The 13583-nt window shown below is 47.7% G+C and overlaps 1 protein-coding gene across 5 annotated transcripts in view; it reads left to right on the top strand.

Annotated features, from left to right (window-relative positions):
- The window catches only part of als2b (alsin Rho guanine nucleotide exchange factor ALS2 b), a 123316-nt gene that overhangs the window by 49491 nt on the left and 60242 nt on the right, over nucleotides 1-13583 (top strand). For 3 of the 5 annotated variants that reach the window (XM_078229081.1, XM_078229078.1, XM_078229079.1), the window contains 4 exons: nucleotides 3403-3429; nucleotides 8444-8572; nucleotides 11313-11383; nucleotides 12770-12836. In XM_078229081.1, the coding sequence (XP_078085207.1) occupies nucleotides 3403-3429; nucleotides 8444-8572; nucleotides 11313-11383; nucleotides 12770-12836 (294 nt within the window). The remainder of the gene's footprint in view (nucleotides 1-3402; nucleotides 3430-8443; nucleotides 8573-11312; nucleotides 11384-12769; nucleotides 12837-13583) is intronic. The other 2 variants (XM_078229082.1, XM_078229080.1) reach the window with 1 other exon arrangement.

Here is a 13583-nt window from a genome sequence, read left to right as displayed (position 1 = left end):
TGGAGATAATACATTCAGTTCCTTCTTCCAAATCATTAATATATAATGTGAACAGTTGGGGTCCCAGCACAGATCCCTGTACCCCACTAGTCACTGACTACCAATCAGAAAAAGACCCATTTATGCCAACTCATTGCTTCCTATCTGCTAACCAGCTTTCTATCCATCTCAAGACATTACCCACAATCCCATGTGCTTTAACTTTACATAGTAGTCTGTTATGTGAGACCTTGTCGAAAGGCTTCTGAAAGTCTAAATAAACCACATCCACTGGTTCTCCTCGGTCAACTCTACCGGTTACACCCTCGAAATTTTCCAATAGATTCGTCTTTTCTGATTTCCCTTTTGTAAATCCATGCTGACTTTGTCTGATTATACCACTGCCTTCCAAATGCCGAGTTACAAAATCCTTGATAAACTCTAGCAACTTCCCCAGTATCGACGTTAGGCTCACTGGTCTGTAGTTCCCTGTTTTCTCCCTCCCTCCCTTTTTGAATAACAGGCTTACATTAGCTACCCTCCAATCTGTAGGAACTATTCCCGAGTCCAAAGAATTTTGGAAAATAACCACCAATGGATCTATTATTTCCAGGGCCACTTAAGTACTCTGGGATGAAGATTATCAGGACCTGGGGATTTATCCACCTTCAATCCCAACAATTTCCCCAAAACCATTTCTCTGCTAATGCTGATTTCCTTCAGCTCCTCACTAAAACATGTTTCTCTCAGCACTTCTGGTACATTATTCATGTCTTCCTTTGTGAAGACTGAAGCAAAACACAAATTTAGTTCCTCAGCCATTTCTTTGTTCCCTGTTATGAATTCTCCCATTTCTGACTCTAAGAGGCCTACATTTGTTTGGTCACTCTTTTCTCTTTACATTTGAAACTATTACAGTCAGTTTTTATGTTCCCCGCTAGCTGACTTTCATACTCTAATTTTCCCTTCTGAATCAATCCGTTAGTCCTCCTTTGCTGAATTTTAAACTGCTCCCAATTCTTAGGCCTATTGCTTTTTCTTGCCAATTTGTATGCTTCTTCCTTGAATCTGACACTATCTCTAATTTCCCTTGTAAGCCATGGTTTGGCTACAATTCCCTATCCACTCTTGCGCCAAACAGGAATCAACAACTTCTGGAGTTCACCTATTTGTTTTTTAAATGCCTGCCATTGCCTATCCACTGTCTTTCCTTTCAGTAATGTTTCCCAGTCCATCATGGCCAATTCTTGTCTCATACCATCATAGTTCCCTTTGTTGAGATTCAGGATCCTGGTCTCAGAATCAACTACATCATTATCCACCTTGACAAAGAATTCCACCATATTATGGTCACTCATCCCCAAGGGTTCTCTCACAACTAGATTGCCAACTAATCCTTTCTCATGGCACAACACCCAGTGCAAGATGGCTTTGTGATTCCTCAACGTATTGCTCCAGAAAACCATCCTGTATGCTCTCCAGAAGTTCCTCCTTTATTGCACTGTGACTAATTTGACCCTCCCAATCTATATGCAGATTAAAGTTGTCCATAACCACAGATGTTCCTTTCACACAGGCATCTCTGATTTCCTGTCAGACAATTTGGGGTCTGTCAACCACCCCCATCAATGTTTTTGCTCGTTGTTGTTTCTTAAGTCGACCCATACAGATTCCACATCATCTATGCTAATCTCTTTCCTCAATATTGTATCAATATCATCTTTAATCAACATTGTAACTCCACCGCCTTTTCCTTTTCGCCTGTCCTTCCTAAACACTGAATAGCCCTCAATGTTTAGTTCCCATCCTTGCTCATCTTAGAGCCATGTCTCCGTAATGCCAACTATATCATACCCCTTTACATCTATCTGTGCAACTAATTCATCCATTTTGTTTCGAATGCTCTGAGCATTCAGGTACAAAACCTTAAGGTGTGCACTTTTAACATTTCTTTTCCTTTTCCTACTATGTTTTTTTTACTCTGTCCTAATCTGGCCCTTGATTTCTCTGCCTATCACTTTCCTTGTTCTCCTTGCTGTCCTTTTCTCTGGTTCCTAATTCCCCCTGCTCTGAATCCTTACAAAGGTTCCCACCCCCCTGCCATATTAGTTTAAACCCTCTCCAACCAGTCTAGCAATTACCCCCCCGCAAGGGCATCAGTTCCAATCCTGCCCAGGTGTAACCCCGTCCAGTTTGTACAGGTCCCACCTCTCCTAGAACCAGTCCTAATACCCTACGGATCTGAAACCCTCCCCTCACACCATCGTTTCAGCCACATATTCATCCTATGTATCCTGCTGTTTCTACTTTGATTAGCATGTGGCACAGGTGGTAAACCTGAGATCACTACCTTTTGAGGTCCTACTTTTCAGCTTGCTTCCGAGCTCCCTATATTCTGCTTTTAGAACCTCATCCTTTTTTTTCCTATTTCATTTGTACCAACGTGGCTATTCATCCTCCCCCTTCAGAATGTCCGAGACATCCTCGACCCCAGCACCAGGGAGGCAATATACCATCCTGGAGTCTCATTTGCAGCCACAAAAATGCCTGTCTATTCCCCTTACAATTGAATCCCCTATAACTATTGCACTCCCACACTTTTTACTCCTCCGCTCTGCAACAGATCCAACCGTGGTGCAATGCATTTGACTGTTGCTGTTTTCCCCTGAAAGGTCATTCCCCTCAACAGTATCCAAAGAGTTATATCTGTTTTGCAGGGGAATAGCCACGGGAGATTCCTGCACTGCCTGCCTAGCTCTCTTGTTCTGCCTGGTGATCACCCATTCCCTTCCTTCCTGCCTGTGGAGTCTGAGCCTGTGGTGTGAACACCTCTCTATACGTGCTATCCACAATACTCTCCGCATCTCGGATGCTCCAGCCGCCACTCCAGCTCCAAAACGCAGGCTTCCAGGAGCTGCAGCTGGAGGCACTTCCAACCAACATGGGTACAAAAAAGGGATGAGGTCCTAAAAGCAAAACATGGGGAACTAGGAAGCAAGCTGAAAAGTAGGACCTCAAAAGGTAGTGATCTCAGAGTTACTACCTGTGGCACGTGCAAGTCAGAGTAGAAATAGCAGGATACATAAGATGAATATATGGCTGAATAGTGAGGAGAAGGGTTTCAGATACTGGCCCCGGGCACCGAAAACGTTCCCGGCCTCCCACACAGAGCATGAAGAGCACACCATGGCTTGGAGCTCTCCTGTCCTGTCTAACCCCATTGAATTATACTTTAAAAAATGTTTTGTGACTCGCGAGAGATGGCAATGAGTGTCAGTACTTTTACCCAACGTGAATGGAACCCAAACCCCCCACAAAGACAGTTTTGCCCTTCGTTTGTCGTCTTTGTGTGTGTGTGTGTGAAACATCTGATGTTTCCTGCTGCAGCATTGCAAGGGTTAATATGAGTTTAACTTTTTTTAGGCTTTTCTGACGCGACATTTTTCTGCTGTGAGTATAAGTATATATGGAATTGTTTTTTTTGTGTGTGTGGCCTATCATGAGAGATGTGCTTAATGAGAATGCAGCATCCCTTCTCTAGACATTAGCTCCCTGTGCTAACATCTCCTTGGAGGGAGACCTGACTAGCGCTGACTCCCAAGCAAGTAAGTTTAAAGTTACATTCCATCCCTCCCCTTTTTCTCCTTATGTTTGACAGCTTCTTAACATATACAAGTGTGCTCGGAGGTTGTTATGGCTTGCTGTGATTTAACATTTGACGCACGTCTTGACTGCTTTTCAGCTGTGCAGAAGCCCCATTGCCTTGCATTAAAATATTGTTGCACGGGGTACAGTTTGTGATGTCCCAACACTTTATGGAAAGGGGAGAAGGGGCTAAGGCAGACTGACATCTCTGGGCATGGGTCAGACTCGGTGTTGGGTGGGGCCTGCCATCCATTACCTCCTCTGGCTGTCAGGCATCTCGGTGACACTGCTTCAAAAGAACCTCAGCCGAACCCAGTGCAAGTCTGCCTCTGAAAAGTGCCTGTCACATTCTCACTCGATGGTACTTAGTGTGGGGGAAAAAGAAAAAGAATGGCACGCCATCTTGGGGTTGGTGGAAAATGTGTATTTTGATTTGATTTATTATTGTCACATGTATTGGGATACAGTGAAAAGTATTGTTTCTCGCGCGCTATACAGACAAAGCATACCGTTCATAGAGAAGGAAAGGAGAGAGTGCAGAATGTAGTGTTACAGTCATAGCTACGGTGTAGAGAAAGATCAACTTCATGCGAGGTAGGTTCATTCAAAAGTCTGACAGCAGCAGGGAAGAAGCTGTTCTTGAGTCGGTTGGTACGTGACCTCAGACTTTTGTATCTTTTTCCCGACGGAAGAAGGTGGAAGAGAGAATGTCTGGGGTGCGTGGGGTCCTTAATTATGCTGGCTGCTTTGCCGAGGCAGTGGGAAGTGTAGACAGTGTCAATGGATGGGAGGCTGATTTGCGTGATGGATTGGGCTACGTTCGCGACCTTTTGTAGTTCCTTGCAGTCTTGGGCAGAGCAGGAGCCATACCAAGCTGTGATACAACCAGAAAGAATGCTTTCTATGGTGCATCTGTAAAGGTTGGTGAGGGTTGTAGCTGACATGCCAAATTTCCTTAGTCTTCTGAGAAAGTAGAGGCATTGGTGGGCTTTCTTAACTATAGTGTCGGCATGGAAGCATGTACAAGGCTTTACTGAGTAGCTGAAATCCAAACTGGTTGTAATGAGGTGCTGACTCTGTAAATGTGGAAATATATCTGAGTCTCTCTCACTGACCTCTCAGACAGTGGTGCAGAGATTGGTGGACACCCTAGAATCTCACACCAGGGCCGAGCGTCCTCTGAGTCCAGAATGAACATTGAGTGTCGACCTGTAACAATGTACGGGGTGGGGCTGGCCTGTCACAGGGTGTGCCCGCAAGGTGAGGGGGGGCACTAGTATGTCACGGAATGGGTGCGCAGGGGTGTGCTGGGGGCGGGTTGGGGGGCGGTGAGTGGCTGGTTTGCTGCAGGGTGTGCCTGCGGGGGGTCAGCTGGTCTGTCATGGGGTGTGTCCGCAATAGAGGTCAAATGCTGGACAAGCACAGGCTCCAGAATGAAGGGGCAGGTTAGCTCTTTGGCTCAACTCTGGAGAATGAAGATATCCGACTGGCCACAGGGAAGGGAGTGATACGGTAAAGGTGATGAATACAGATATACCAACTGTGGATGGCCTTTTGACGCTTCTGATGTTGAGCTCAGGTGTTGATGCAGCAAGCAGGTTCAGCAGTGTGGGAGCCAATCTGACGCACTGGATGCTAAATCAATTCAGCACCGGGTACCATAGAATCCCTACAGTGCAGAAGGAGATCATTCGGCCCAACTAGTCTGCACCAACTCTCTGAAGAGCATCTTGCCCAGCCCCCGCCCCCCCCTCCCCCACTCTGCAGGGTATCTGAGGTAAGTCATTAAAGGGACAGATGATGAAGTGCTCCAGACAAGCAGGTGACATGATGTCTTATGGGTGGCACAGTGGTTAGCACTGCTTCCTCACAACGCCAGGGACCCAGGTTCGATTCCCAGCTTGTGGGAATCACTGTCTGTGTGGAGTTTGCACGTTCTCCCCGTGTCTGTGTGGGTTTCCTCCGGGTGCTCTGGTTTCCTCCCACAGTCCAAAGATGTGCGGGTTAGGTGGATTGGCCATGATAGATTACCCTTTGGTGTCCCGGGATGTGTCGGTTAGAGGGATTAGCGGGGTATATATGTGGAGTTACAGGGATAGTGTCTGGGTGGGATTGCGGCCGGTGCAGACTCGATGGGCTGAATGGCCTCCTTCTGCACTGTAGGATTTCTATGATTATCCAGACGTGGTATTTATGTCCACTGGCAGCAGGAGATGCAAATGAAAGGTGAGAGCTGGAATGTTTTCTTTCTCTTCATTGCCCTATTTAACCTCAGACTGATCCAAACGCTGTCTCATAATCATCGACCTGCAGAAATCCTGCCTCGTCCAGACTGCATTTTGCAGAATTATAACCAGACTCAGATCTGTGTGGGCAGCACGCAGGCGGTGTCTGCCTGTAGCTGGTGATAGCTCTCTTGGTGAGGACCGTGTGCCAAGGTGCAATGCAAGACATCCACCAGGGCAGCAGGCCACATTTTTGCCCCGTGACCCTGTGCCGGGAAGCAAAGCCAAGTCTGTTGGGGTTCCTGTTTTCCGATCACTCTTGGCTGGGGCTCCTGTTGGAGAAGTGAATGTCTGAAAATCGCGACAGGCTCCCGCTGATCCCTGTTTCCTTCTTCTACAGTGGTTAGCACTGCTGCCTCTCACCGCCAGGGACCTGGGTTCGATTCCCAGCCTTGGGTCACTGTCTGTGTGGAGTTTGCACATTCCCCCCGTGTCTGCATGGGTTTCCTCCGGGTGCTCCAGTTTCCTCCCACAGTCTGAAAGACGTGCTGGTTAGGTGGATTGACCATGCTAAATTCTCCCTCAGTGTACCCAAAAAGGAGTCGGAGTGTGGCGACTAGGGGAATTTCACACTAACTTCATTGCAGTGTTAATGTAAACCGACTTGTGACAAGAATAAATAAATTTAAAGTTTTTTTTAATAAAAACTTATAAAACAAAGACTTTTTTTCCCCATCAAAGAACAAAGAAAATTACAGCACAGGAACAGGCCCTTCGGCCCTCCACGTCTGCACCGACCATGCTGTCTGTCTGAACTAAAACCCCCTACCCTTCCGGGGACCATATCCCTCTATTCCCTTCCTATTCATGTATTTGTCAAAGTCGCTATTGTATCTGCTTCCACTACCTTCCCTGGCAGCGAGTTCAGGCACCCACCATCCTCTATGTAAAAAAACAAAACATCTTGGTTGAATAGTCTGCTGGCTATCCAGCTTAACACTGGGATGAGTGGCTGAGTATCTGGGTTGTGTGGGAAGGTTTCCCAGAAAGAGTGGGAGCTTTCAGGAGAGGAAGCGGAGATGGATGATAACACCCCTGTATGTTACCACCAATCAAAGAAGCATCACTCTTTGTCAGCCAGTGGGTTTTTTTAATTGATTTGTGGGACACAGGCGTCGCTGGCTGGGCCAGCATTTATTGCCCATCCCTAGTTGCCCTTGGAGGACAGTTGAGAGTCAACCACATTGCTGTGGCTCTGGAGGCTCATGTAGGCCAGACCGGATAAGGATGGCAGATTTCCTTCCCTAAAGGGACATTAGTGAACCAGATGGGTTTTTCCGACAATGGTTTGTCAGTAGATTCTTAATTCCAGATAGTTTTTATTGGATTCAAATCCCACCATCTGCCGTGGCGGGATTCGAACCCGGGTCCCCAGAAGATTAGCTGAGTTTCTGGATTAATAGTCTAGCGATAATACCACTAGGCCATCGCCTTCCCTACTGAGAGCCATGTGAATGACGTCAGGTCAATGCCTGTGCTGTGCTCACAGTAAAGGGACACTTTCCACAAACAGGTTTTGTATCCCATGCATTTACCCTAACTAGTCCTCCTGACACTAAGAGGCAATTTAGCACGGCCAATCCACCTAACCTACACACCTTTGGACTGTGGGAGGACACCGGAGCACCCCGAGGAAACGAGGAGCATGTGCAGACTCTGCACAGACAGTGACCCAACCGGGAATCGAACCCGGGTCCCTGGCACTGAGGCAGCTGTGCAAGACAAAAATCTTCAACAATTTTTTTTATTGTATGTCGTATGAGGAGAGGCTTATATTCACTGGAGTTTAGAAGAGTGAGAAGGGATCTCATAGAAACTTATAAAATTCTAACAGGGTTAGACAGGGTAGATTCAGAAAGAATGTTCCCGATGGTGGGGGAGTCCAGAACTAGGGGGGTCATAGTTTGAGGATAAGGGGTAAACCTTTTAGAACTGAGGTGAGGAGAAATTTCTTCCCCCAGAGAGTGGTGAATGTGTGGAATTCACTCCCACAGAAAGTAGTTGAGGCCCAAACATTGTCTGATTTCAAGAAGAAATTAGATATAGCTCTTGGGGTTAAAGGGATCAAGGGATACGGGGGAAAGGGGGATCAGGATATTGAATTTGATGATTAGCCATGATCAAAATGAGTGGTGGAGCAGGCTCGAAGGGCCGAATGGCCTCCTCCTGCTGCTAGTTTCTATGTTTCTATTTAATATGTCTCTCGCTTTTTCAGCAATATTACCAAACAGCTGTTCATAAATCTAATTGAGACAGTATTGTGCAACTGGAGACATTAACTTACATTTGTTTGCTGGTTCTCAGCAGGAAGGGGGATAAATAGACCAAATGACACTGGGGTGGCTGGATGGTAGGTTTATCCCCACTGTGTCATGGTTCAGTGGGGTTGATTGGGTCTGATTGGGTTCTGTCGTATTCATTTCCGTTACGCTGTTTGGGTGTGCGATTAGTGTCTGCCCGTTTCCGGGCACCGGCACGGGCTGAGCTTGCTCCCAGCAACGCTCTTTGCAATAATCTGTTCTTTTCCTGCCAAGGATTCCCTGAGGAAGCCGGAACGCCGTCTCATCTGTGAGAGCAGCAACCGGGGACTGACGCTACAGCACGCTGGCAGGTTCTCCATTAACTGGTTCATCCTTTTCAATGATGCACTAGTCCACGCCCAGGTGAGTCCATCTGAGAGGGGCGAATGGGGAAGGTCAGTCACCAACCCAGGGGAAAGGGAGCAGTGTGTCACTGATCTGTGGAGTGGGGGGAGGTGGGCTGGCATTGTGGCACAGTGGTTAGCACTGCTGTCTCACAGCGCCAGGGACCCGGGTTCGATTCCTGGCTCGGGTCACTGTCTGTGTGGAGTTTGCACATTCTCCGTGTCTGCGTGGGTTTCCTCCGGGTACTCCGGTTTCCTTCCACAGTCCAAAGATGTGCGGGTCAGGTGGATTGGCCATGCTAAATTGCCCCTGTCAGGGGACTAGTTAGAGTAAGTACACGGGGTTATGGGGATAGAGTCTGGGTGGGATTGTGGTCAGTGCAGACTTGATGGGCTGTAGGATTCAAAGAACAGTGCAGCATAGAAACAGGCCCTTCAGCCCTGTGCCGATCACATTGTCCTATCGAGACCAATCACCTGTATCCCTCTATTCCCCATCATGTGTCTATCCAGATAAGTCTTAAATGTGGCTAATGTATCTGTCTCAACCACCTCACTGGGCAGTGCATTCCAGGCCCTCACCACCCTCTGTGTAAAAAAAACTCCCTCCGCACATCTCCACTGAACCTTTCCCCACTTATCTTGAACTTGTGCCCCCTTGTAATTGTCCTTCCTGCCCTGGGAAAAAGCTTCCAACTGTTCACCCTATCCACACCCCTCAAAATTGTATAAACTCCTATCAGGTCGGCCCTCAGCCTCCGTCTTTCCAGGGAGAACAATCCCAGTTTATTCAACCTCTCTAGTTGCTCAATCGTAACATAATCAGCTGGTGCAGTTTGTAACCTCCGTTTGATCTTTAGCAATGAGACTTTCTCAGTTTGTGGCAGCTTTAAGAAGAATTAATTCCCGCATCTCCGATTTCCCCCAAATGCCCAACCTGCCTCGTTCCAGAGCATGGGTCCGTCTGTACTTAGCTGCAACACTTGCTGTATTTAGAGGGGGAGGAGATGGTCTAGGCTATTAATCCAGAAACTCAGCTCATGTTCTGGGGACCTGGGTTCGAATCCCGCCACGGCAGTTGGTGGAATTTGAATTCAATAAAAAATATCTGGAATTTAGAATCTACTGATGACCGTGAAACCGTTGTCGATTGTCGTAAAAACCCATCTAGTTCCCTTTAGGGAAGGAAATCTGCCGTCCTTACCCAGTCTGGCCTACATGTGACTCCAGGGTCACAGCAATGTGGTTGACTCTCAACTGCCCTCGGGCAACTAGAGATGGGCAATAAATGCTGGCCCAGCCAGCGACGCCCGTGTCCCATGAATTAATTTTTAAAAAAGAATTGGCGTTGAAATTGGATGGAAGTTCTCTCTGAGCCACTCCTGTAAAGAATCCCAGTATCATTGGAACAGAACCTTGGTTATAGACCCCCATCTGTGAGCCCTGTGTTCAGTTTTGAGCCTGTCACATGGTACCTCGGGAAGGATATTTTAGCCTTGGAGGCATGACAGCGCAGCACCATTTAGTGCAGTGACGATGGAGATTAAAAGATTAACTTGACCTTTTTTTTAACACGTGGGATATTTGTAATCTGAAACGTTCTCCCCAGAAAGCTGTGGATGCTGGGTCAATTAGAATTTTCAAGGATTGAGTTGATCGGTTTAGGTTGGGTGTGGTTACTAAGAAATTTGGTACAGTGGTTGAGTGGAGTTGATAGAGTGGAGGTTGGCGCTGCTGTCTCACAGCACCAGGGACCTGGATTCGATTCCTGGCTTGGGTCACTGTTTGTGCGGAGTCTGCATGTTCTCCCTGTGTCTGCGTGGGTTTCCTCCGGGTACTCCGGTTTCCTCCCACAGTCCAAAAGACGTGCTGGTTAGGCGCATTAGCTGTGCTAAATTCTCCCTCAGTGTACCCAAACGGGTGCCGGAGTATGGCGACTAGTTGCCCTTGGAGGGCAGTTAAGAGTCAATCACATTGCTGTGACTCTGGAATAGCATGTAGGCCAGACCAGGTAAGGACGGCAGATTTCCTTCCCTAAAGGGAACTAGATGGGTTTTTCCGACAATGGTTTCAGGGTCATCAGTAGATCCTTAATTCCTTTTTTTCATTGAATTCAAATTCCACCATTTGCCGTAGTGGGATTCGAACCTGGGTCCCCAGAACATTAACTGACTTTCTGGATTAATGGTCGGCACGGTGGTACAGTGGTTAGCGCTGCTGCCTCACAGCGTCAGGGGCCCAGGTTAGATTCCCGGCTTGGGTCACTGTCTGTGTGGAGTCTGCATGTTCTCCCTGTGTCTGCGTGGGTTTCCTCCGGGTGCTCCGGTTTCTTCCCACAGTCCAAAAGACGGGCTGGTTAGGGTGCATTGGCCGTGCTAAATTCTCCCTCAGTGTACCCGAACAGGGTGCCGGAGTGTGGCGACTAGGGGGATTTTCACAGTAACTTCATTGCAGTGTTAATGTCAGCCTACTTGTGACACGAATAAATAAACTTTCTGATAATACCACGAGGCCACTGCCTCCCTTAATAGCAATGCTGGATTACTGATGAATTGGCGCCAAAACCAGGCGGGTCCAATAAGCGATGCGACCCTGTCCACCGAGTGAAACTACGCCTCATAAATCTGCCTGGCGTTCTATCAGCCATTACTGGCTGCTCTCTGCCACGGATTGCAGGGCATACTTCGCGTTGACGATTCCTGCGTGCGTTCATTAATTTTTGTTTGTAAGGCGCCTTTTTTCTCTTTTTTTTTTCTCAGTTCTCGACGCATCACATATTTCCTCTCGTGACGCTTTGGGTTGAGCCCCACTTTGAAGAAAATGGCAGTCCGTGAGTATCCGAGGGGATTGTTCGCCAACCCACGTGAAGTCCGTGTGTGATTCCATCCGTACCCTCCTTGTGAAGGGAGCCATGTTTCTCTTGTTTGGTCTCTTGTGTGTGCTCCCTGCCAGTTTGCAGCACAGTGGGTGGTGAGGGAACCCCTTACATCTTTCACCTTTTTCCATTTGTGGGACACGGGCGTCGCTGGCTGGCCAGCATTTATTGCCCATCCCTAGTTGCCCGAGGGCAGTTGAGAGTCAACCACATTGCTGTGGCTCTGGAGTCACATATAGGCCAGACCAGGTAAGGATGGTAGATTTCCTTCCCTAAAGGACATTACTGAACCAGATGGGTTTTTGTGACAATCGACAATGGTTTCATGGTCATCAGTAGATTCTTAATTCCAGATTTTTTTTATTGAATTCAAATTCCACCATCTGCCGTGGTGGGATTCGAACCCGGGTCCCCAGAACATTAGCTGAGTTTCTGGATTAATAGTCTAACAATAATACCACTAGGCCGTCGCCTGCCCCGAAACCTGGCCGGGATTGGAAGGCCTGATTTCTTTGAAAACAATTTCTGTCCCAAAAACAAATGCTGGAATTGAATCCTGGACTTTTTTCCTGAAGCTATGAATTGTTTAAACAGTCAAGTAGCCACGCATCACTCGGGGAGTCTGAGTTGCTTTGGCAATACACGCATGGTGTTGTCTACACCTATGGATGGTGATGGTGGAGGCTCCAATGTTCTTTCCATCACGTGAACAGGAATATCTCCCACTTTTGCTGCCTGCTTTCGGTGTGTGTTTGAAAGGATTTGCAAGTTGATCTTCAACCTGTTTGGCCGTATTGTGGACGCACCTTCCGTGACCCTCAAGTTTCAGAGTGGGACTTGAATCCAGAACCTCTGGCTCAGAGGCAGGGACGCTAACCCACTGCACCACAAGACCTCCTGGTCACTCTGTCGGGCACTGTCTCGGAGAATGCATGGGGGAGAGAGAGAGAGAGGGGGGGGAGAGAGTTCCCCTGCACACAGCAGTTACACATTCCGCACTCTCACTTGAATGGCACCCTGACATTGGGTTCAATGGGAGGGTCACTGGTCCCACTCTCCAGCCATACAGCAATAAATGGGAGCGGCTGATTGTTCTTGGTGATGGGAACCTTTGCTCCCTTCCATTTGTAACTCCCTCTCATTCTGGCTCTCCATTATGCTCTCTCTCTCTCTCTCTCTCTCTCATTCACTTCTATCTCACATTCTCTGCTCTGTGTATTTTTTTCCTGTTTCACTCTCTCTATTTCTCTCTCCTGTGTGTGTGCGGCTGCCATTTCTGCCCCTCTTTGTCTCCCTGCACACCCTTGTGCTCACTCTCATCCCATCTCTTTTTCCCTGCAGGAATGCCCTGAAAATAACCACAGCTGAAGAACAGTTTATCCTGACCGCAGCTACACCGCAGGAGAAGGTGAGGTGTCAAGTTTTTATTGGCGCAGGGAGTGAGGGTGAAGTTGTGGCCGGGGATCTGGTGTTTCTGAGCAGCAGTCGATGGAGGCGTTTTGTGTCATTAATCCTGGGAGTGAGCAGCCTGGTCCTGAGATTACCCTGATGGTCACCTTCGTGTGACCCTGGGTAGCAGACCGACAGATTTCAGCCCAGTGTCAGGATTATAGAGAGCAGCTGGAGGGAAATCTGTGTCTGTTTATAATTTGATTTGATTTATTGTTGTCACATGTATTAGTATACAGTGAAACTTATTGTTTCTTGCGCTACACAAAGCATACCGTTCATAGAGAAGGAAAGGAGAGAGTGCAGAATGTAGTGTGACAGTCATAGCTCGGGTGTAGAGAAAGATCAACTTAATGCGAGGTAGGTCCATTCAAAAGTCTGATGGCAGCAGGGAAGAAGCTGTTCTTGAGTCGGTTGATACGTGACCTCAGACTTTTGTACCTTTTTCCCGAAGGAAGAAGGTGGAAGAGAGAATGTCCGGGTGGGTGGGGTCCTTAATTATGCTGGCTGCTTTGTCGAGGCAGCAGAAAGTGTAGACGGAGTCAATGGATGGGAGGCTGGTTTGTGTGATGGATTGGGCTACATTCACGGCCACTTGCGTGACCTCAGACTTTTGTATCTTTTTCCCGACGAATGAACTCCGTGAGAAATCCAGATGACGTTTTCAGCCCCTCGTTCTGAGTGAGATTTGAATCCCGTGTTACAG

The sequence above is a fragment of the Mustelus asterias genome, chromosome 14 (genome assembly GCF_964213995.1).
Source record: "Mustelus asterias chromosome 14, sMusAst1.hap1.1, whole genome shotgun sequence".
Taxonomy (NCBI): Eukaryota; Metazoa; Chordata; class Chondrichthyes; order Carcharhiniformes; family Triakidae; genus Mustelus; species Mustelus asterias.
This window is presented reverse-complemented; position numbering and strand designations above follow the sequence as displayed.